Source organism: Oncorhynchus tshawytscha, unplaced genomic scaffold (assembly GCF_018296145.1).
Source record: "Oncorhynchus tshawytscha isolate Ot180627B unplaced genomic scaffold, Otsh_v2.0 Un_contig_7215_pilon_pilon, whole genome shotgun sequence".
Classification (NCBI taxonomy): domain Eukaryota; kingdom Metazoa; phylum Chordata; class Actinopteri; order Salmoniformes; family Salmonidae; genus Oncorhynchus; species Oncorhynchus tshawytscha.
In genome coordinates this window covers 206,693-227,760 of record NW_024609573.1, presented here as the reverse complement: position 1 = coordinate 227,760, position 21,068 = coordinate 206,693, and the positions used below count along the sequence as shown (strand labels likewise).

General features: G+C 47.4%; 1 protein-coding gene across 1 annotated transcript in view; it reads right to left on the bottom strand.

Annotated features, from left to right (window-relative positions):
- Window positions 1-1,829: 1,829 nt before the first annotated feature.
- LOC112243407 (potassium voltage-gated channel subfamily H member 3) overlaps window positions 1,830-21,068 on the bottom strand; it is a gene marked incomplete at its 3' end in the record, with an annotated part of 28,019 nt that continues 8,780 nt past the window's right edge. The window contains 7 exon segments of the mRNA XM_042315985.1: window positions 1,830-2,044; window positions 2,868-3,117; window positions 3,610-3,809; window positions 8,697-9,092; window positions 14,851-15,058; window positions 17,122-17,279; window positions 18,559-18,820. Of these exon segments, the coding sequence (XP_042171919.1) occupies window positions 1,830-2,044; window positions 2,868-3,117; window positions 3,610-3,809; window positions 8,697-9,092; window positions 14,851-15,058; window positions 17,122-17,279; window positions 18,559-18,820 (1,689 nt within the window).

Below are 21,068 nucleotides of genomic sequence, written 5' to 3'. Positions count from 1 at the left end.
AGATCAGAGGGTCTCTCCTCTCCTCCTCTTGCCTCTATACCAGCCCAACGTCCCCATTGCAGAGACTTATATTTAGATCAGAGGGTCTCTCCTCTCCTCCTCTTGCCTCTATAGCCAGCCCAACGTCCCCATACCAGCCCAACGTCCCCATAGCAGACCTATATTTAGATCAGAGGGTCTATATTTAGCAGTGGGATGCCTGGGGAGAACAGCACTGAGGAGGGAATGTTCTGTTCTGACTGTTCTCTGACTCAGAGTGTGTGTGTGTGTGTGTGTGTGTGTGTGTGTGTGTGTGTGTGTGTGTGTGTGTGTGTGTGTGTGTGTGTGTGTGTGTGTGTGTGTGTGTGTGTATATGCACGTGCCACCATTCATGTGCAGCATGCCACAGAAAGGGAAAGCGTACTCTCAGACTGCAACAAAAAGAACACAGTGGACCCTCAGGTGATCTTGTCTGTGTGTTTGCATGTGTGTGCGGGTGTGTGTGTGTCTTTGCATGTGTGTGTGTCTTTGCATGTGTGTGTGTGTGTGTGTGTGTGTGTGTGTGTGTGATATCCATACAGATCCAGAGAATTCCAGCTGGGTTCCAGCTCTGACGTCATCAGGAGATCTCCCCTCTACATCCTTCACTACTGATCTACTACAGCCCTGACGTCATCAGGAGATCTCCCCTCTACATCCTTCACTACTGATCTACTACAGCCCTGACGTCATCAGGAGATCTCCCCTCTACATCCTTCACTACTGATCTACTGCAGCCCTGAAGTCATCAGGAGATCTCCCCTCTACATCCTTCACTACTGATCTACTACAGCCCTGACGTCATCAGGAGATCTCCCCATCTCACATCCTTCACTACTGATCTACTGCAGCCCTGAAGTCATCAGGAGATCTCCCCTCTACATCCTTCACTACTGATCTACTGCAGCCCTGACGTCATCAGGAGATCTCCCCTCTACATCCATCACTACTGATCTACTACAGCCATCAGGAGATCTCCCCTCTACACCCTTCACTACTGATCTACTGCAGCTCTGAAGTCATCAGGAGATCTCCCCTCTACATCCTTCACTACTGATCTACTACAGCCCTGACGTCATCAGGAGATCTCCCCTCTACATCCTTCACTACTGATCTACTACAGCCATCAGGAGATCTCCCCTCTACACCCTTCACTATTGATCTACTGCAGCTCTGAAGTCATCAGATCTCCCCTCTACACCCTTCACTACTGATCTACTGCAGCCCTGACGTCATCAGGAGATCTCCCCTCTACATCCTTCACTACTGATCTACTGCAGCTCTGAAGTTATCAGGAGATCTCCCCTCTACATCCTTCACTACTGATCTACTGCAGCCCTGAAGTCATCAGGGGATCTCCCCTCTACACCCTTCACTACTGATCTACCCATCTGTTTGTTGTGGATCTATATTAATCTGGGGGCTTTGTGCTGTAGGCAGAGGGGGGCACAGGCCTTCAGGGACAACCACCTCCTCTCTTGCATGCTATTTTTAGATGCCGCGGCACACTCTGAGAAACTGCTGCTATTTCTAATCCAGACAGACAGACAGACAGACAGACAGACAGACAGACAGACAGACAGACAGACAGACAGACAGACAGACAGACAGACAGACAGACAGACAGACAGACAGACAGACAGACAGACAGACAGACAGACAGACAGACAGACAGACAGACAGACAGACAGACAGACAGACAGACAGACAGACAGACAGACAGACAGAGAGAGAGAGAGAGAGAGAGAGAGAGAGAGAGAGAGAGAGAGAGTCCCAGTGAATGCGTTCTGTTCTGTGTGTCTACTAATCACCTCAGCCGTATGCCCCTCTCTCAGATTATAAGTCAGATCATGTTGTATCTCAGTGATGAACTTCTGGGCGTACTCTGGGTAGAGCCAGAGCACCTCTCTGAGCCCCTTCAGACTGATGTACTGCAGGTCACAGTAGGTCAGGGCCTTCACATTGGCATTGGTCTTGATCACCTGCTCCTTGGTCAGGAAGTCAGAGCCAATCAGGTCCCCACGACCTGGGGATACATAGGAAACACACACAGGGAGTCAGAGTCAATCAGGTCTCCACAACCTGGGGATACATAGGAAACACACACAGGGAGTCAGAGCCAATCAGGTCTCCACAACCTGGGGATACATAGGAAACACACACAGGAAGTCAGAGCCAATCAGGTCTCCACAACCTGGGGATACATAGGAAACACACACAGGGAGTCAGAGCCAATCAGGTCTCCACAACCTGGGGATACATAGGAAACACACACAGGGAGTCAGAGCCAATCAGGTCTCTACAACCTGGGGATACATAGGAAACACACACAGGGAGTCAGAGCCAATCAGGTCTCCACAACCTGGGGATACATAGGAAACACACACAGGGAGTCAGAGCTGATCAGGTCACCATGAAGTGATGCAACACACAGACATAAAGACACCCACCCCACACAGATACATGCTAATTTTAGCTCCTTATGTAACGCGTGTACTTGTCTCCACCAATCATGTGTTGTGTACTGGCCTCCCCAAGGTAAACACGTTCCTGTACTGAACCCTCCATATTAATAACCAACACATCATCTATAATACAGGCCTCCTTCATAATGAATCACAGAGAGACATGTTCCTGTGAAGACAGTGAAGTCTACACACACACACACACACACACACACACACACACACACACACACACACACACACACACACACACACACACTGATAGCCAAATGGTAAAGACTGGCAGTGAAGGCTGCACAGATGTTTTAGAAGGTTTATAGTCCTACCACCACCTCCAACACCATGACAAAGTAGACATACCCACACACACTGCCAGTCCCCTACCCAGTATAGCCAGCACCGTGTTGTCCTTCAGCACCTCCATGGACCCAGAGCAGACAAAGTAGATGGCCTGCAGGGCGTCTCCCTGGCGGATGAGATACTCCCCCGGGGCGCAGAACGATGTCTTGATGATGAGGGACAGGGAGCGTAGACACCCCCTACTGGCCGACTCAAACAGAGACAGCTGCAGGAGCTCCTTGTTCAGGTGCATGGCGATGTCTGCCCTCAACTCATCTGGGAAGTCTTTCAACAGCTACGGTAGGAGAGAGGAGAGGAGAGGAGAGGAGAGGGAGAGGAGAGGAGAGGAGAGGAGAGGAGAGGAGAGGAGAGGAGAGGAGAGGAGAGGAGAGGAGAGGAGAGGAGAGGAGAGGAGAGGAGGGAGAGGAGAGGAGAGGAGAGGAGAGGAGAGGAGAGGAGAGGAGAGGAGAGGAGAGGAGAGGAGAGGAGAGGAGAGGAAAGGAGAGATGAATAAAGAATACATTCCACATCTGTCTACTATTCTATCCATCAAAGGTTAACAAATGTAAACTTTTTCACTTCCTCATTCAATGTATTAACCTCATAGAGTAACCATTGGCTAAATCAACTTTAATAAGGAAGTTAGCATTGTGTGAGCCAGAACGGCCTATAGGAAATCTATTTTGGATACAAACTCTGTATGGCCGTAACCTAAAATGACAGAGACAGATTGTAACCTTTGACCTGTTCACAGCCTGAGGTCAGATCATAAAACCTGGTAGCTCACCTCGCTGACGTCGATACCGTTGTTGACGGACCAGGTGGTCTGGAAGCACTCCATCATGCGTTGTTCCAGGGCCTTGGGCAGCCCGTGGACCCGGATGAAGTCCTTCAGGTCCTTGGTACGTGTGTGGTAGAGGGAGCGCCGAGAGTACATCCTCTGGATGATGGCTGTCACGTTACCGAATACCACAGCATGCATCAGGGCTGGGGGAGAGGTGGAAGGGTGGAGAAGGAGAGGGAGAGGGGTGGAGAGGGAGGGGTGGAGAGGGAGAGGTGGAGAGGGAGGGGTGGAGGGGTGGAGGAGGGAGGGGTGGAGAGGGAGGGGTGGAAGGGTGGAGAAGGAGAGGTGGAGGGGTGGAGAGGGAGGGGTGGAGAAGGAGGGGTGGAGAGGGAGAGGTGGAGAGGGAGAGGTGGAGAGGGAGGGGTGGAGAGGTGGAGGGGTGGAGAGGGAGGGGTGGAGAGGGAGGGGTGGAGAGGGAGGGGTGGAAGGGTGGAGAAGGAGAGGTGGAGGGGTGGAGAGGGAGAGGTGGAGAGGGAGGGGTGGAGAGGGAGGGGTGGAGAGGGAGGGGTGGAAGGGTGGAGAAGCAGAGGTGGAGGGGTGGAGAGGGAGAGGTGGAGAGGGAGGGATGGAGAGGGAGGGGTGGAGAAGGAGAGGTGGAGGGGTGGAGAGGAAGAGGGGAGGGGTGGAGGGGTGGACAGGGAGTGGTGGAGGGTTGGAGAGGAAGAGGGGAGGGGAGGGGAGAGGTGGGGTGGAGGAGTGGAGAAGGAGAGGTGTGGAGGGGTGGCGGGGTGGAGAGGGAGGGGTGGAGAGGGAGTGGTGGAGAGTTGGACAGGAAGAGGGGAGGGGTGGAGGGGTTGAGATGCAGGGGTTGAGAGGGAGAGGGAGAGGGGTTGAGAAGGAGAGGTGGAGGGGTGGAGGGGTTGAGATGCAGGGGTTGAGAGGGAGAGGGGTTGAGAAGGAGAGGTGGAGGGGTTGAGAGGGAGAGGGGTGGAGGGGTGGCGGGGTGGAGAGGGAGAGGGGTTGAGAAGGAGAGGGGTGGAGGGGTTGAGAGGGAGAGGGGTGGAGGGGTTGAGAGGGAGAGGGGCGGAGGGGTTGAGAGGGAGAGGGGCAGAGGGGTTGAGAGGGAGAGGGGTGGAGGGGTTGAGAGGGAGAGGGAGAGGGGTTGAGAAGGAGAGGTGGAAGGGTGGCGGGGTGGAGAGGGAGAGGGGTGGAGAGGGAGAGGGGTGGAGGGGTTGAGAGGGAGAGGGAGAGGGGTTGAGAGGGAGAGGGAGAGGGGTGGAGAGGGAGAGGGTGGAGAGGGAGAGGGGTGGAGAGGGAGAGGGGTTGAGAGGGAGAGGGGTGGAGAGGGAGAGGTGGAAGAGTGGTTGATTGTCTTCACTGGTTCAGCACAGTGCTAATTTGATGGAATTGTTGTTGATCAATTACTGGACAATTGATATTGGTGTACAGTTAGTGGATTCATTCATACAGCCATCCCTCCCTCCCTCCTTCCTTCATCCCACCCTCCATCCGTCCATCCCACCCTCCCTCTATCCATCCCTCCCTCCCTCCTTCCCACCTCCATCCATCCATCCCATCCACCCACCCTCCCTCCCTCCCTCCATCCATCCATTCATCCATCCATTCTTGTTTTCTACAGTAATCTCTAAGGATGTGGTCTGAGCTGCAACCCTTTCCAGGGCTCAGACTGGCACAATCTTGGCATCAAAGTGCTTCCTAACTGGCATCCTGCTCTGCCCAGCTGCCTCCGTTGCCATAGCGACATGTCACGGTGTGTCCCTGACACTAGACTGTTTTGGGAGGCAATCCTCAGTTAATCAGAGAGCAAGCTGAGCATGAGAGGCTTCTAACTCTCAACATATTTATTTTGCTGACAGACCTCTTCCAATCTGTCGTCTGTGTGTGGACCACTGGCCTCCTACTAGCTACAGACCTGAAGTCAACATCGTAATCAACATCACCTCAACATCACCTCAACATCACATCAACATCACGTCAACATCAACATAACCTCAATGTCACATCAACATAACCTCAACATCACATCAACATAACATCAACATAACATCAACATCACCTCAACATCACCTCAACATCACGTCAACATCACATCAACATAACATCAACATCATGTCAACATCACATCAAAATCACCACAACATCATGTCAACATCACGTCAACATCATGTCAACATAACTTCAGCATTATGTCAATATCCCGTCAACATCATGTCAACATCACATCAACATCACCTCAACATCACGTCAACATCATATCAACATAACCTCAACACCACCTCAACATCACGTCAACATCATATCAACATAACCTCAACATCATATCAACATAACCATCACGTCAACATCACATCAACATCAACATAACCTCAACATCATATCAACATAACCTCAACATCACGTCAACATCAACATAACCTCAACATCATATGAACATCACATCAACATATCAAACATCGCGTCAACATCACATCAACATATCAAACATCGCGTCAACATCACGTCAACATCATGTCAACATAACCTCAACATCATGTCAACATCACGTCAACATCACCTCAACATCATGTCAACATCCCGTCAACATAACATCATGTCAACATCACCTCAACATCATGTCAACATCACGTCAACATCATGTCAACATAACCTCAACATCACGTCAACATAACCTCAACATCATGTCAACATCACGTCAACATGACCTCAACATAACCTCAACATCAACTCAACATCACATCAACGTAACCATCACGTCAACATCACGTCAACATAACCTCAACATCACCTCAACATCACGTCAACATCACGTCAACATAACCTCAACATCACGTCAATATCACATCAACATAACCTCAACATCACATCAACATAACCTCAACATCATGTCAACATCACATCAACATCACCTCAACATCATGTCAACATCCCGTCAACATAACATCATGTCAACATCCCGTCAACATAACATCATGTCAACATCACGTCAACATCACGTCAACATCACGTCAATATCACATCAACATAACCTCAACATCATGTCAACATCACATCAACATCACCTCAACATCATGTCAACATCCCGTCAACATAACCTCAACATCACGTCAACATCAACATAACCTCAACATCATATGAACATCACATCAACATATCAAACATCGCGTCAACATCACATCAACATATCAAACATCGCGTCAACATCACGTCAACATCATGTCAACATAACCTCAACATCATGTCAACATCACGTCAACATATCAAACATCGCGTCAACATCACCTCAACATCATGTCAACATCCCGTCAACATAACATCATGTCAACATCATGTCAACATCACGTCAACATCATATCAACATAACCTCAACATCAACATAACCTCAACATCACATCACATCAACATAACCATCAGGTCAAGATCACATCAACATCATGTCAACATAACCTCAACATCACCTCAACATCACATCAACATCACATCAACATAACCATCACGTCAACATCACATCAACATAACCATAACGTCAATATCACATCAACATAACCTCAACATCACCTCAACATCACGTCAACATAACCTCAACATAACCTCAACATCACGTCAATATCACATCAACATAACCTCAACATCACATCAACATAACCTCAACATCATGTCAACATCACCTCAACATCAGGTCAACATCCCGTCAACATAACATCATGTCAACATCACGTCAACATCACGTCAACATCACCTCAACATCATGTCAACATCACGTCAACATCAACATTCCCTCAACATCACGTCAACATCACCTCAACATCACGTCAACATCACGTCAACATCACGTCAACATAACCTCAACATCAAGTCAATATCACATCAACATCATGTCAACATCATGTCAACATTACGCCAACATCAGATGTGTGTTGATATATGATTGAGTTTGGTTGAACCAACTCTGGTGAACATTTCTGCTGATGTGGTTGAAATCTGCAAGTCAGCATGTCTCACCTAACAGTGAGTCAGCGTGTCTCACCTCCTAACAGTGAGTCAGCGTGTCTCACCTCCTAACAGTGAGTCAGCGTGTCTCACCTCCTAACAGTGAGTCAGCGTGTCTCACCTCCTAACAGTGAGTCAGCGTGTCACCTCCTAACAGTGAGTCAGCGTGTCTCACCTCCTAACAGTGAGTCAGCGTGTCTCACCTCCTAACAGTGAGTCAGCGTGTCTCACCTCCTAACAGTGAGTCAGCGTGTCTCACAGCTCTCACCTCCTAGTGAGTCAGCGTGTCTCACCTCCTAACAGTGAGTCAGCGTGTCTCACCTCCTAACAGTGAGTCAGCGTGTCTGACCTCCTAACAGTGAGTCAGCGTGTCTGACCTCCTAACAGTGAGTCAGCGTGTCTCACCTCCTAACAGTGAGTCAGCGTGTCTCACCTCCTAACAGTGAGTCAGCGTGTCTCACCTCCTAACAGTGAGTCAGCGTGTCTCACCTCCTAACAGTGAGTCAGCGTGTCTCACCTCCTAACAGTGAGTCAGCGTGTCTCACCTCCTAACAGTGGGTCAGCGTGTCTCACCTCCTAACAGTGAGTCAGCGTGTCTCACCTCCTAACAGTGAGTCAGCGTGTCTCACCTAACAGTGAGTCAGCGTGTCTAACAGTGAGTCAGCGTGTCTCACCTCCTAACAGTGAGTCAGCGTGTCTCACCTCCTAACAGTGAGTCAGCGTGTCTCACCTCCTAACAGTGAGTCAGCGTGTCTCACCTCCTAACAGTGAGTCAGCGTGTCTCACCTCCTAACAGTGAGTCAGCGTGTCTCACCTCCTAACAGTGAGTCAGCGTGTCTGACCTCCTAACAGTAGTCAGCGTGTCTCTCCTAACAGTGAGTCAGCGTCTCACCTCCTAACAGTGAGTCAGCGTGTCTCACCTAACAGTGAGTCAGCATGTCTCACCTAACAGTGAGTCAGCGTGTCTCACCTCCTAACAGTGAGTCAGCGTGTCTGACCTCCTAACAGTGATTCAGCGTGTCTCACCCCCTAACAGTGAGTCAGCGTGTCTGAACTCCTAACAGTGAGTCAGCGTGTCTCACCTCCTATGAGCATGGTGCAGATGGAGAAGATCTTCTCAGAGTCTGTGTTGGCTGAGACGTTTCCGAAGCCCACGCTGGTCAGACTGCTCAGAGCGAAGTACAGAGACGTCACGTAGGAGCTCCTCACTGACGGCCCGCCTCCTAGCGCCGCCCCCGAGACCCCTGAGCCATTCACCTGGCTCCGCCCCGCCTCGCTGACGTTCCATTGGCCGGAGCTGAAGGAGGAGGAGAAATCCTGTCCAATCGGCTCTGACCCTGATGTGTTCCAGTGATTGTAATTGGCTGCCAACCCATTAGTTCTAGAAGTGTGCAGCGAATCAGTGACTCCGAGGAACGAGGTTAAAGGTGACAGGAAGTAAGGGGTGTCGAGACGTTTTGCCAGTTCATGAAGCCAGCCTGGGGAGATTAGAGAACAGTGTTAATATTTATATCACTTAGTAGAAATGTCACAGTAATGCAAATTCTCCTGCAGTTATTTAATGAACTTTAAGTAGATTGCTGCATGAACATGTGAACCAGACACCACGGACCCAAAGGACAGTGATTATTTGTGTGTGTGTGTGTGTTTGTATGTTTGTGTGTTTGTATGTTTGTGTGTATGTATGTGTGTGTGTGTGTGTGTGTGTGTGTGTGCGTGTGTCAAATCAAATCAAATTTTATTTGTCACATACACATGGTTAGCAGATGTTAATGCGAGTGTAGCGAAATGCTTGTGCTTCTAGTTCCGACAATGCAGTAATAACCAACAAGTAATCTAACTAACAATTCCAAAACTACTGTCTTATACACACAAGTGTAAAGGGATAAATAATATGTACATAAAGATATATGAATGAGTGATGGTACAGAGCAGCATTGGCAAGATACAGTAGATGGTATCGAGTACAGTATATACATATGAGATGAGTATGTAAACAAAGTGGCATAGTTAAAGTGGCTAGTGATACATGTATTACATAAAGATGCAGTAGATGATATAGAGTACAGTATATACATATGAGATGAGTATGTAAACAAAGTGGCATAGTTAAAGTGGCTAGTGATACATGTATTACATAAAGATGCAGTAGATGATATAGAGTACAGTATATACGTATGCATATGAGATGAATAATGTAGGGTATGTAAACATTATATAAGGTAGCATTGTTTAAAGTGGCTAGTGATATATTTTACATCATTTCCCATCAATTCCCATTATTAAAGTGGCTGGAGTTGAGTCAGTGTGTTGGCAGCAGCCACTCAATGTTAGTGATGCTGTTATACAGTCTGATGGCCTTGAGATAGAAGCTGTTTTTCAGTCTCTCGGTCCCAGCTTTGATGCACCTGTACTGACCTCGCCTTCTGGATGATAGCGGGGTGAACAGGCAGTGGCTTGGGTGGTTGTTGTCCTTGATGAACTTTATGGCCTTCCTGTAACATCGGGTGGTGTAAGTGTCCTGGAGGGCAGGTAGTTTGCCCCCGGTGATGCGTTGTGCAGACTTCACTACCCTCTGGAGAGCCTTACGGTTGTGGGCGGAGCAGTTGCCGTACCAGGCGGTGATACAGCCCGCCAGAATGCTCTCGATTGTGCATCTGTAGAAGTTTGTGAGTGCTTTTGGTGACAAGCCGAATTTCTTCAGCCTCCTGAGGTTGAAGAGGCGCTGCTGCGCCTTCTTCACGATGCTGTCTGTGTGGGTGGACCAATTCAGTTTGTCTGTGATGTGTATGCCGAGGAACTTAAAACTTGCTACCCTCTCCACTACTGTTCCATCGATGTGGATAGGGGGGTGTTCCCTCTGCTGTTTCCTGAAGTCCACAATCATCTCCTTAGTTTTGTTGACGTTGAGTGTGAGGTTATTTTCCTGACACCACACTCCGAGGGCCCTCACCTCCCTGTAGGCCGTCTCGTCGTTGTTGGTAATGTGTGTGTGTGTGTGTGTGTTTGTATGTGTGAGTGTGTGCATCCGTGCCTTGAGTGCAGTGGTCAGTTGATACTGACTTCTTATTCAGTGTTCATTTATCCTGTACATGCAGAGCCAGACAGCACTGTCTCTCTAGTCCCTGGAGTTGTATATGGTGCTGCAGTATGTTCTGTATGCAGACCCTGTCCATGGTACTGAAGTATGTTCTGTATGCAGACCCTGTCCATGGTACTGAAGTATGTTCTGTATGCAGACCCTGTCCATGGTACTGAAGTATGTTCTGTATGCAGACCCTGTCCATGGTACTGAAGTATGTTCTGTATGCAGACCCTGTCCATGGTGCTGAAGTATGTTCTGTATGCAGACCCTGTCCATGGTGCTGAAGTATGTTCTGTATGCAGACCCTGTCCATGGTGCTGCAGTATGTTCTGTATGCAGACCCTGTCCATGGTACTGCAGTATGTTCTGTATGCAGACCCTGTCCATGGTACTGCAGTATGTTCTGTATGCAGACCCTGTCCATGGTGCTGAAGTATGTTCTGTATGCAGACCCTGTCCATGGAGTTGAAGTATGTTCTGTATGACACCTGAGAGAGAGACAGAGAGACAGAGAGAGAGAGAGAGAGAGAACATGGTCTGCTGACTCTCCCAGCCCTTCATCTTCTCTCTCATGTAGTCTACCTTCCAATAAACCCCTGAGACACCCTGTCTGCATCCCAATTCTCTAGCCCTTTGACTAGTGTGCACTGTTCCTTGGTTTCAAATACTATTTGAAATAATTTAACATACTTTGGCTGTGCTTGATTGAGCTTACCAGGTGCAACGGAACCAATAGAATAGTCACAAAAGTGCAAACTCCATTCATCCGACACTCCAGCCAGGCTAAAGCAAATGCTCAAAGTAATTGAACGATTTCAAATACTATTTGAACCCACGTCTGATATCCTGGTGTCTGTGAGTCTGAGGTGATATTAAGGTACATGTAGCCTCGGGGTGATTGAGGACAGTATTGCAGACACACACACACACACACACACACACACACACACAGAATACAGTGGTTGGCTGCTAACTGACAGACAGAGGACCAGCTAACTGAGAGACAGAGGACCAGCTAACTGAGAGACAGAGGACCAGCTAACTGAGAGACAGAGGACCAGCTAACTGACAGACAGAGGACCAGCTAACTGACAGACAGAGGACCAGCTAACTGACAGACAGAGGACCAGCTAACTGACAGACAGAGGACCAGCTAACTGACACACAGAGGACCAGCTAACTGACACACAGAGGACCAGCTAACTGAGAGACAGGGGACCAGCTAAATAACAGACAGAGGACCAGCTAACTGACAGACAGAGGACCAGCTAACTAACAGACGACAGAGAACCAGCTAACTGACAGACAGAGGACCAGCTAACTGACAGACAGAGGACCAGCTAACTGACAGACGACAGAGAACCAGCTAACTGACAGACAGAGGACCAGCTAACTGACAGACGACAGAGAACCAGCTAACTGACAGACAGAGGACCAGCTAACTGACACACAGAGGACCAGCTAACTGACAGACGACAGAGAACCAGCTAACTGACAGACAGAGGACCAGCTAACTGACAGACAGAGGACCAGCTAACTGACAGACAGAGAGACCAGCTAACTGACAGACAGAGGACCAGCTAACTGAGAGACAGAGGACCAGCTAACTGACAGACAGAGGACCAGCTAACTGACAGACAGAGAACCAGCTAACTGACAGACAGACAGAGAACCAGCTAACTGACAGACGACAGAGAACCAGCTAACTGACAGACGACAGAGAACCAGCTAACTGACAGACAGACAGAGGACCAGCTAACAGACCAGACAGAGAGGACCAGCTAACTGACAGACAGAGGACCAGCTAACTGACAGACAGAGGACCAGCTAACTGACAGACAGAGGACCAGCTAACTGAGAGACAGAGGACCAGCTAACTAACAGACAGAGGACCAGCTAACTGACAGACAGAGGACCAGCTAACTGACAGACGACAGAGAACCAGCTAACTGACAGACAGAGAACCAGCTAACTGACAGACGACAGAGAACCAGCTAACTGACACACAGAGGACCAGCTAGCTGAGAGACAGAGGACCAGCTAACTGACAGACAGAGGACCAGCTAACTGACAGACAGAGGACCAGCTAACTGACAGACAGAGGACCAGCTAACTGAGAGACAGAGGACCAGCTAACTAACAGACAGAGGACCAGCTAACTGACAGACAGAGGACCAGCTAACTAACAGTCAGAGGACCAGCTAACTGACAGACAGAGGACCAGCTAACTGACAGACAGAGGACCAGCTAACTGACAGACAGACAGAGGACCAGCTAACTAACAGACAGGGGACCAGCTAAATAATATTGAACGAAAGAAACTGTTCCAATGACAAGAGAATAGAAAGGCAGAGTAGGATGGAGTCATATGTATGGAAGAGCACAAACTGATCATTGTTTGTTACAAGGTCATGTTGCTGGCTACGTGATGCTAATATATAACTGTAGAAAATAGAAAACAGCTATCCAAAGTTTTGTCGTTGGATATTGTCATTCTGGAATCAGGGCTGAAGAAACAGCTCAACACTGCTGGAGTTACCATCAAGGAGTAACTGTGTCTTCCATTGTGTGGAGTTACCATCAAGGAGTAACTGTGTCTTCCATTGTGTGGAGTTACCATCAAGGAGTAACTGTGTCTTTACACGTGAGGAGTTACCATCAAGGAGTAACTGTCTTTACATGTGAGAAGTTACCATCAAGGAGTCACTGTGTCTTCCATTGTGTGGAGTTACCATCAAGGAGTAACTGTGTCTTTACATGTGTGGAATTACCATCAAGGAGTAACTGTGTCTTTACATGTGAGGAGTTACCATGAAGGAGTAACTGTGTCTTTTCATGTGAGGAGTTACCATCAAGGAGTCACTGTGTCTTTACATGTGTGGAGTTACCATCAAGGAGTCACTGTGTCTTTACATGTGTGGAGTTACCATCAAGGAGTCACTGTGTCTTTACATGTGAGGAGTTACCATCAAGGAGTAACTGTGTCTTTACATGTGTGGAGTTACCATCAAGGAGTCACTGTCTTTAGTGAGGAGTTACCAAGTGAGGAGTTACCATCAAGGAGTAACTGTGTCTTTACATGTGAGGAGTTACCATCAAGGAGTCACTGTGTCTTTACATGTGAGGAGTTACCATCAAGGAGTAACTGTCTTTACATGTGAGGAGTTACCATCAAGGAGTCACTGTCTTTACATGTGAGGAGTTACCATCAAGGAGTCACTGTCTTTACATGTGAGGAGTTACAATCAAGGAGTCACTGTCTTTACATGTGAGGAGTTACCATCAAGGAGTCACTGTCTTTACATGTGAGGAGTTACCATGAAGGAGTAACTGTGTCTTTACATGTTTGGAGTTACCATGAAGGAGTAACTGTGTCTTTACATGTGTGGAGTTACCATCAAGGAGTAACTGTGTCTTTACATGTGTGGAGTTACCATCAAGGAGTAACTGTGTCTTTACATGTGAGGAGTTACCATCAAAGAGTCACTGTGTCTTTACATGTGTGGAGTTACCATCAAGGAGTTACTGTGTCTTTACATGTGAGGAGTTACCATCAAGGAGTCACTGTGTCTTTACATGTGAGGAGTTACCATCAAGGAGTCACTGTGTCTTTACATGTGTGGAGTTACCATCAAGGAGTAACTGTGTCTTTACATGTGAGGAGTTACCATCAAGGAGTCACTGTGTCTTTACATGTGAGGAGTTACCATCAAGGAGTCACTGTCTTTACATGTGAGGAGTTACCATCAAGGAGTCACTGTGTCTTTACATGTGAGGAGTTACCATCAAGGAGTAACTGTGTCTTTACATGTGAGGAGTTACCATCAAGGAGTCACTGTGTCTTTACATGTGAGGAGTTACCATCAAGGAGTCACTGTGTCTTTACATGTGAGGAGTTACCATCAAGGAGTCACTGTGTCTTTACATGTGAGGAGTTACCATCAAGGAGTCACTGTGTCTTTACATGTGAGGAGTTACCATCAAGGAGTCACTGTGTCTTTACATGTGTGGGAAGTTGCTAACTATCCAATGTCCCAATAGCTCTTCATTATCATTGAACTAATAACTAAAATACCATTTAATAGGGATTTAGTGTGTGCGTGCATGTGTGTGTGTGTGTGTGTGTTTATTTAGTTGCCAGGTTTACTCACCATTATCCCAGGAGCTCAGGCTGTTGCTCTCGATCTCCTTGCGTCCGATGAAGTACCAGACGCAGGCCATCCAGTGGGCCAGCAGGGCGAAAGTAGACATGAGCAGGGTGAGAACCACGGCGCTGTACTCAGAGTAACGCTCCAGCTTCTGGAGCAGCCTCAGGAGACGCAGTAACCGCACTGTCTTCAGCAGGTGGACCCCAAAGTACTGCACAGGGGAAGAGGAGGGGAGGGAGGGGACATGAAAGCAGAGGTCAATGGTCATTGGTATTGACAGAGTGCGTGTGTGTGATGTGTGTGTGTGTGTGTGTGTGTGTGTGTGTGTGTGTGTGTGTGAGTGTGTGATGTGTGTGTGTGTGATGTGTGTGTGTGTGGTGTGTGTGTGTGTGTGTGTGTGTGTGTGTGTGTGTGTGTGTGTGTGTGTGTGTGTGTGTGTGTGTGTGTGTGTGTGTGTGTGTGTGTGTGATGTGTGTGTGTGTGATGTGTGTGTGTGCATAGGTGTGTGTGTGTGTTCTTGAAAGTTGGAAAGTTTGACAGTTGAGTGATGCCTTTGAGGTGTTGTTGTGAGAAATGTTCTTGGTTCCGGGATCGATGACACAGCAGGAGGCGGGTATTGATACATCACTGGACACCATTAAAGCCTGGGGAGACTCGGTGTGACTGACGACTCAATACGTCTCACACAAACATGACCTATTCCTCACACACAGACAGACACACCCCAGTCCCTGGCTGGCTGCACCCCCATGTCTCTATGAAGCCCTTTGGCCAAAGAACAAAGTGATCAGTCGCCATTCTGCGTGTGTGTTTCTATGTACAGTACCAGTCAAATGTTTGGACACACCTATTCATTCAAGTGTTTTTCTTTATTTTTACTATTTTCTACATTGTAGAATAATAGTGAAGATATCATAACTATGAAATAACACATATGGAATCATGTAGTAACCAAAAAGGGTTAAACCAATCAAGATATATTTGAGATTTGAGATTCAAATAGCCACCCTTTGCCTTGATGACAGCTTTGCACACTGTTGGAATTCTCTCAACCAGCTTCATGAGCTAGTCACCTGGAATGCATTTCAATTAACAGGTGTGTCTTGTTAAAAGTACATTTGTGGAATGTCTTTCATTCTTAATGAGTTTAAGCAAATCAGTTGTGTTGTGACAAGGTAGGGGGTGTATACAGAAGATGGCCCTATTGGGTAAAAGACCAAGCCCATATTATGGCAAGAACAGCTCAAATAAGCAAAGAGAAATGACAGTCCATTATTACTTTAAGACATGAAGGTCAGTCAATGTGGAAAATGGCAAGAAGTTTCTTCAAGTGATGTTGCAAAAACCATCAAGCTATATGATGAAACTGGCTCTCATGAGGACCGCCACAGGAAAGGAAGACACACAGTTACCTCTGCTACAGAGGGTAAGTTTCATTAGCACCTCAGATTGCAGCCGGAATAAATGCTTCACAGAGTTCAAGTAACAGACACATCTCAACATCAACTGTTGAGAGGAGACTGCATGAATCAGGCCTTCATGGTCAAATTGCTGCAAAGAAACCACTACTAAAGGACACCAATAAGAAGAAGAAACTTGCTTGAGCCAAACAACACAAGCAATGGACATTAGACCAGCATGGCTACCACAGCATTCTGCAGCGATACGCCAATCCATCTGGTTTGGGCTTAGTGGGACTATCATTTGTTTTTCAACAGGATAATGACCCAACATAACTCCAGGCTGTGTAAGGGCTATTTTACCAAGAAGGAGAGTGATGGAGTGCTGCATCAGATGACCTGGCCTCCACAATCACCCGACCTCAACCCAATTGAGATGGTTTGGGATGAGTTGGACCACAGAGTGAAGGAAAAGCCGCTAACAAGTGCTCAGCATATGTGGGAACTCCTTCAAGACTGTTGGAAAAGCATTCCTCATGAAGCTGGTTGAGAGAAGGCCGAGAGTGTGCAAAGCTGTCATCAAGGCAAAGGGGTGGCTACTTTGAATAATCTCAAAAATATTTTAATTTGTTTAACACTTTTTTGGTTACTACATGATGCCATATGTGTTATTTCATAGTTTTGATGTCTTTACTACTACAATGTAGAAAATAGTCAAACTAAAGAAAAACCCTTGAATGAGTAGGTGTGTCCAAACTTTTGACTGGTACTGTATGTGTGTGTGTGTGTGTGTAAAGTATGTATGCTTGTGTATGTGTGTGTCTTCTCATATGTCTGTGCATGCCTGCGTTGCGGGAACGTGCCGCACACCCACCACGCTGATATTGAAGGCGTAGAGCAGGTCAAAGGGCAGGGCGGCGATCAGGTCAACAAACAGCCAGGAGGTGGCGTAGTGTACAAAGATAGAGCGGGCTTCATAAACCACCTGACCCGTCGTACTCACATAGGTGGTGCGGAAGTTCAGTGCAATGTCTGTCACAGAAAACACATGGTGAGATAGAATAGGACAAAGGGGACATTTCGATTGGACCAGCCAACACATAGAACACCAATAAAAAACACAACAGAGGACACACAGACAGAGGTTAAAAAGGATCGCTCCGAAGTAGGATCATTCAACCATCATTCAACCCAGCAAGCAACATTTGGCATGGGACGTCATAATGACGTTGTTCCTGGTCATAAATCGGTTGTAGAGATGTCAGATTACAACCAGGTTAAGACATTTATTTTCATGTCAACATCAATATGTCTGGGAAAGACGTAGAATTTTGGCTGTTATCTTGTCAGATAAATGAGATTACGACCATTAGAAAACCAGTGGAGGCTGCTGAGGGGAGGACGGCTCATAATAATGGCTGGAACGGAGCCAATGGAATGGTATCAAACAAATCAAAGACGTGGTTTCCATGTGGTTGATACCGTTCCATTGACTCCGTTCCAGACATTATTATGAGCCGTCCTCCCCTCAGCCTCCACTGTTGAAAACATAATTTACAGTTTTTTTTCTGGTAATTCCCAAAATTCACAGCTTTCCATAAATCCCGGCTGGAAGACTCCTCGACACGGAAAGGAATAAGCAGGAAATCTGGAATCCTTCAACCCAGACTTCTGGAAGATCTGGGAATTTGGGGAAAGTTTGCTGAATCTTGCAACCCGAAACGGGACATCAAAAAGAACGGAAATAATCAGTATACAACTTAACCATGACGTGACATTGTTGTGCCCGCTGGGTAACAGAGGAAGCTTTTTGGTATTGAGCTTAGTTATTATAACCATAATCCCTCACAGTAAACAGTCTGGAAACAAGAGGTGGAAATGTAATCAGTCTGTTTAATAAAATACAGAAGTGCTCATTGATCTCCTCAAACGATTGGCTGGATGTTAATTAGATGAGGAAGTGCCTTGGATGTTAAGGGGATGTGGATTAATATTGGCTGTTATGATGATCGAGAAGTGAATGATGCAATTGTTTATTAAATCAATGGGTTTGTGAGCGACTGAGGGGTTGAACCCATGTCTCCAGGGCCACAAGAGTGTGTTAGCCTGCCCAGAATGTTGCCCCGGTTGTCATCTGAATGTTAAAGCCTAGGCATTATCTCTGGGAGCTAACAGAAGTCTTCAGCTTAATCATCACTCCGTTACAGGAGGGGTAACATTCTGGGGTGGGAGGGGTAACATTCTGGGGTGGGGGAGGGGTAACATTCTGGGGTGTGGGAGGGGTAACATTCTGGGGTAGGGGTGGGCTTACCAATGATGAACAGAATCTCCACCAAGATGTCGCTGTAACTGGGGGGGTTGCGAGCCCCAGAGCCGCCCCCCTCGTCCCGCCCCTCCACCACGGTGAAGCAAACGTTATAGGGCACGGTGATGGCCACATAGAAAGTGGCCAGGAGGATCAGCCAATCCCAGCCCGCCTTGAAGGTCCCATAGTGTAGCAGGATGAAGCGAGACTTTGGGGTGGCAGCCACCTTGTACTCAGGGATGGGGTTGGTGGTCGCCCCAAACATACTCTGGAGAGAAAAATGACACATCATAACAACACGAAGGCAAACACCAAGACATTATAATAGAGGTAAATAAAAATGATACACTGAATGAATAAAGTCCATGTGGGATCTTGAGACAGATACAGAAATAACCGGTATAGGATGGAAGGATCTGGAGAAGACGGCCCAGAACAAAAAGAAACCGGTATCGGATGGAAGGATCTGGAGAAGACGGCCAAGAACAAAAAGAAACCGGTATAGGATGGAAGGATCTGGAGAAGACGGCCCAGAACAGAAAGAACCGGTATAGGACGGAAGGATCTGGAGAAGACAGCCCAGAACAGAGTGAGATGGACAGAAGCCCTGATGACCTCTGCTCCCAACGGAGGGATGGGCCTATGTAATTAAGTAAGTCCATGACTGAAGGGTTTATCCTTACGAACAAGACTGATCCCAGAGCCACTGATGCCGTCTTAGTCAACCAACGGCCAGATAATGACCATAGGAGTTAGATATACAGCACAAACAGATCTTGAACCACGGCTACTACCAAAAAGGTTATTATGATCCCATTCAACCTCTCTTTCGTATCGTCTGAGATCCCCAAAGACTGGAAAGCTGCCGCGGTCATCCCCCTCTTCAAAGGGGGTGACACTCTAGACCCAAGCTGCTACAGACCTATATCTATCCCAGAATGTTACTGGAAAGCTGCCGCGGTCATCCCCCTCTTCAAAGGGGGTGACACTCAAGACCCAAGCTGCTACAGACCTATATCTATCCTACCCTATATCTATCTTTCTAAGGTCTTCAAAGGCCAAGTTAACAAACAGATTACAGACCATTTAGAATCCCACCGTACCTTCTCCACTATGCAATCTGGTTTCAGAGCTGGTCATGGGTGCACATCAGCCACGCTCAAGGTCCTAAACGACATCATAACCGCCATTGATAAGAGACCTTACTGTGCAGCCGTATTCATCGACCTGGCCAAGGCTTCCGACTCTGTCAATCACCACATTCTTATTGGCAGACTCGACAGCCTTGGTTTCTCAAATGATTGCCTCGCCTGGTTTACCAACTACTTCTCTGATAGAGTTCAGTGTGTCAAATCGGAGGGCCTGATGTCCGGACCTCTGGCAGTCTCTACGGGGCTGGTGATTCTCTGATCCACCTCTACGCAGACGACACCATTCTGTATACTTCTGGCCCCTCTTTGGACACTGTGTTAACTAACCTCCAGACAAGCTTCAATGCCATACAACTCTCCTTCCGTGGCCTCCAACTGCTCTTAAATGCAAGTAAAAACTAAATGCATGCTATTCAATCGATCACTGCTCGTATCTGCCCGCCCGTCCAGCATTACTACTCTGGACGGCTCTGACTTAGAATACGTGGACAACTACAAATATCTAGGTGTCTGTTTAGACTGTAAACTCTCCTTCCAGACTAACATTAAGCATCTCCAATCCAAAATTAAATCTAGAATTGGCTTCCTATATCGTAAACAAAGCATCCTTCACTCATGCTGCTGAACATACCCTCGTAAAACTGACCATCCTACCGATCCTCGACTTCAGCGATGTCATTTACAAAATAGCCTCCAATACTCTACTCAACAAATTGGATGCAGTCTATCACAGTGCCATCCATTTTGTCACCAAAGCCCCATATACTACCCATCACTGCGACCTGTACACTCTCGTTGGTTGGCCCTCGCTTCATACTCGTCGCCAAACCCACTGGCTACAGGTTATCTACAAGTCTCTGCTAGGTAAAGCTCCGCCTTATCTCAACTCACTGGTCACCATAGCAGCACCCACTCGTAGCACACGTTCCAGCAGGTATCTCACTGGTTACCCCCAAAGCCAATTCCTCATTTGGTCGCCTTTCCTTTCAGTTCTCTGCTGCCAATGACTGGAACCAACTGCAAAAATTGACATTGAACATTGAACCATATGGGGCACCGTAGTTTAAGAAACAATGACGTCATTGTCTGAATTCCTACATCTTTATGCACCTTCGCCATTGAAATGTTGAGGAAGTGATTACCCATAGGAGTGGTGGTTTGATGTTTATAGGTGCTTATATGAGCTGTATTGGGCAATATAAGAGTGATGATAGGGTGAGATATGGGCAGTATTGGATAATATAAGAGTGTTGATAGGGTGAGATATGGGCAGTATTGGATAATATAAGAGTGTTGATAGGTTGAGATATGGGCAGTATTGGATAATATAAGAGTGTGATAGGTTGAGATATGGGCAGTATTGGA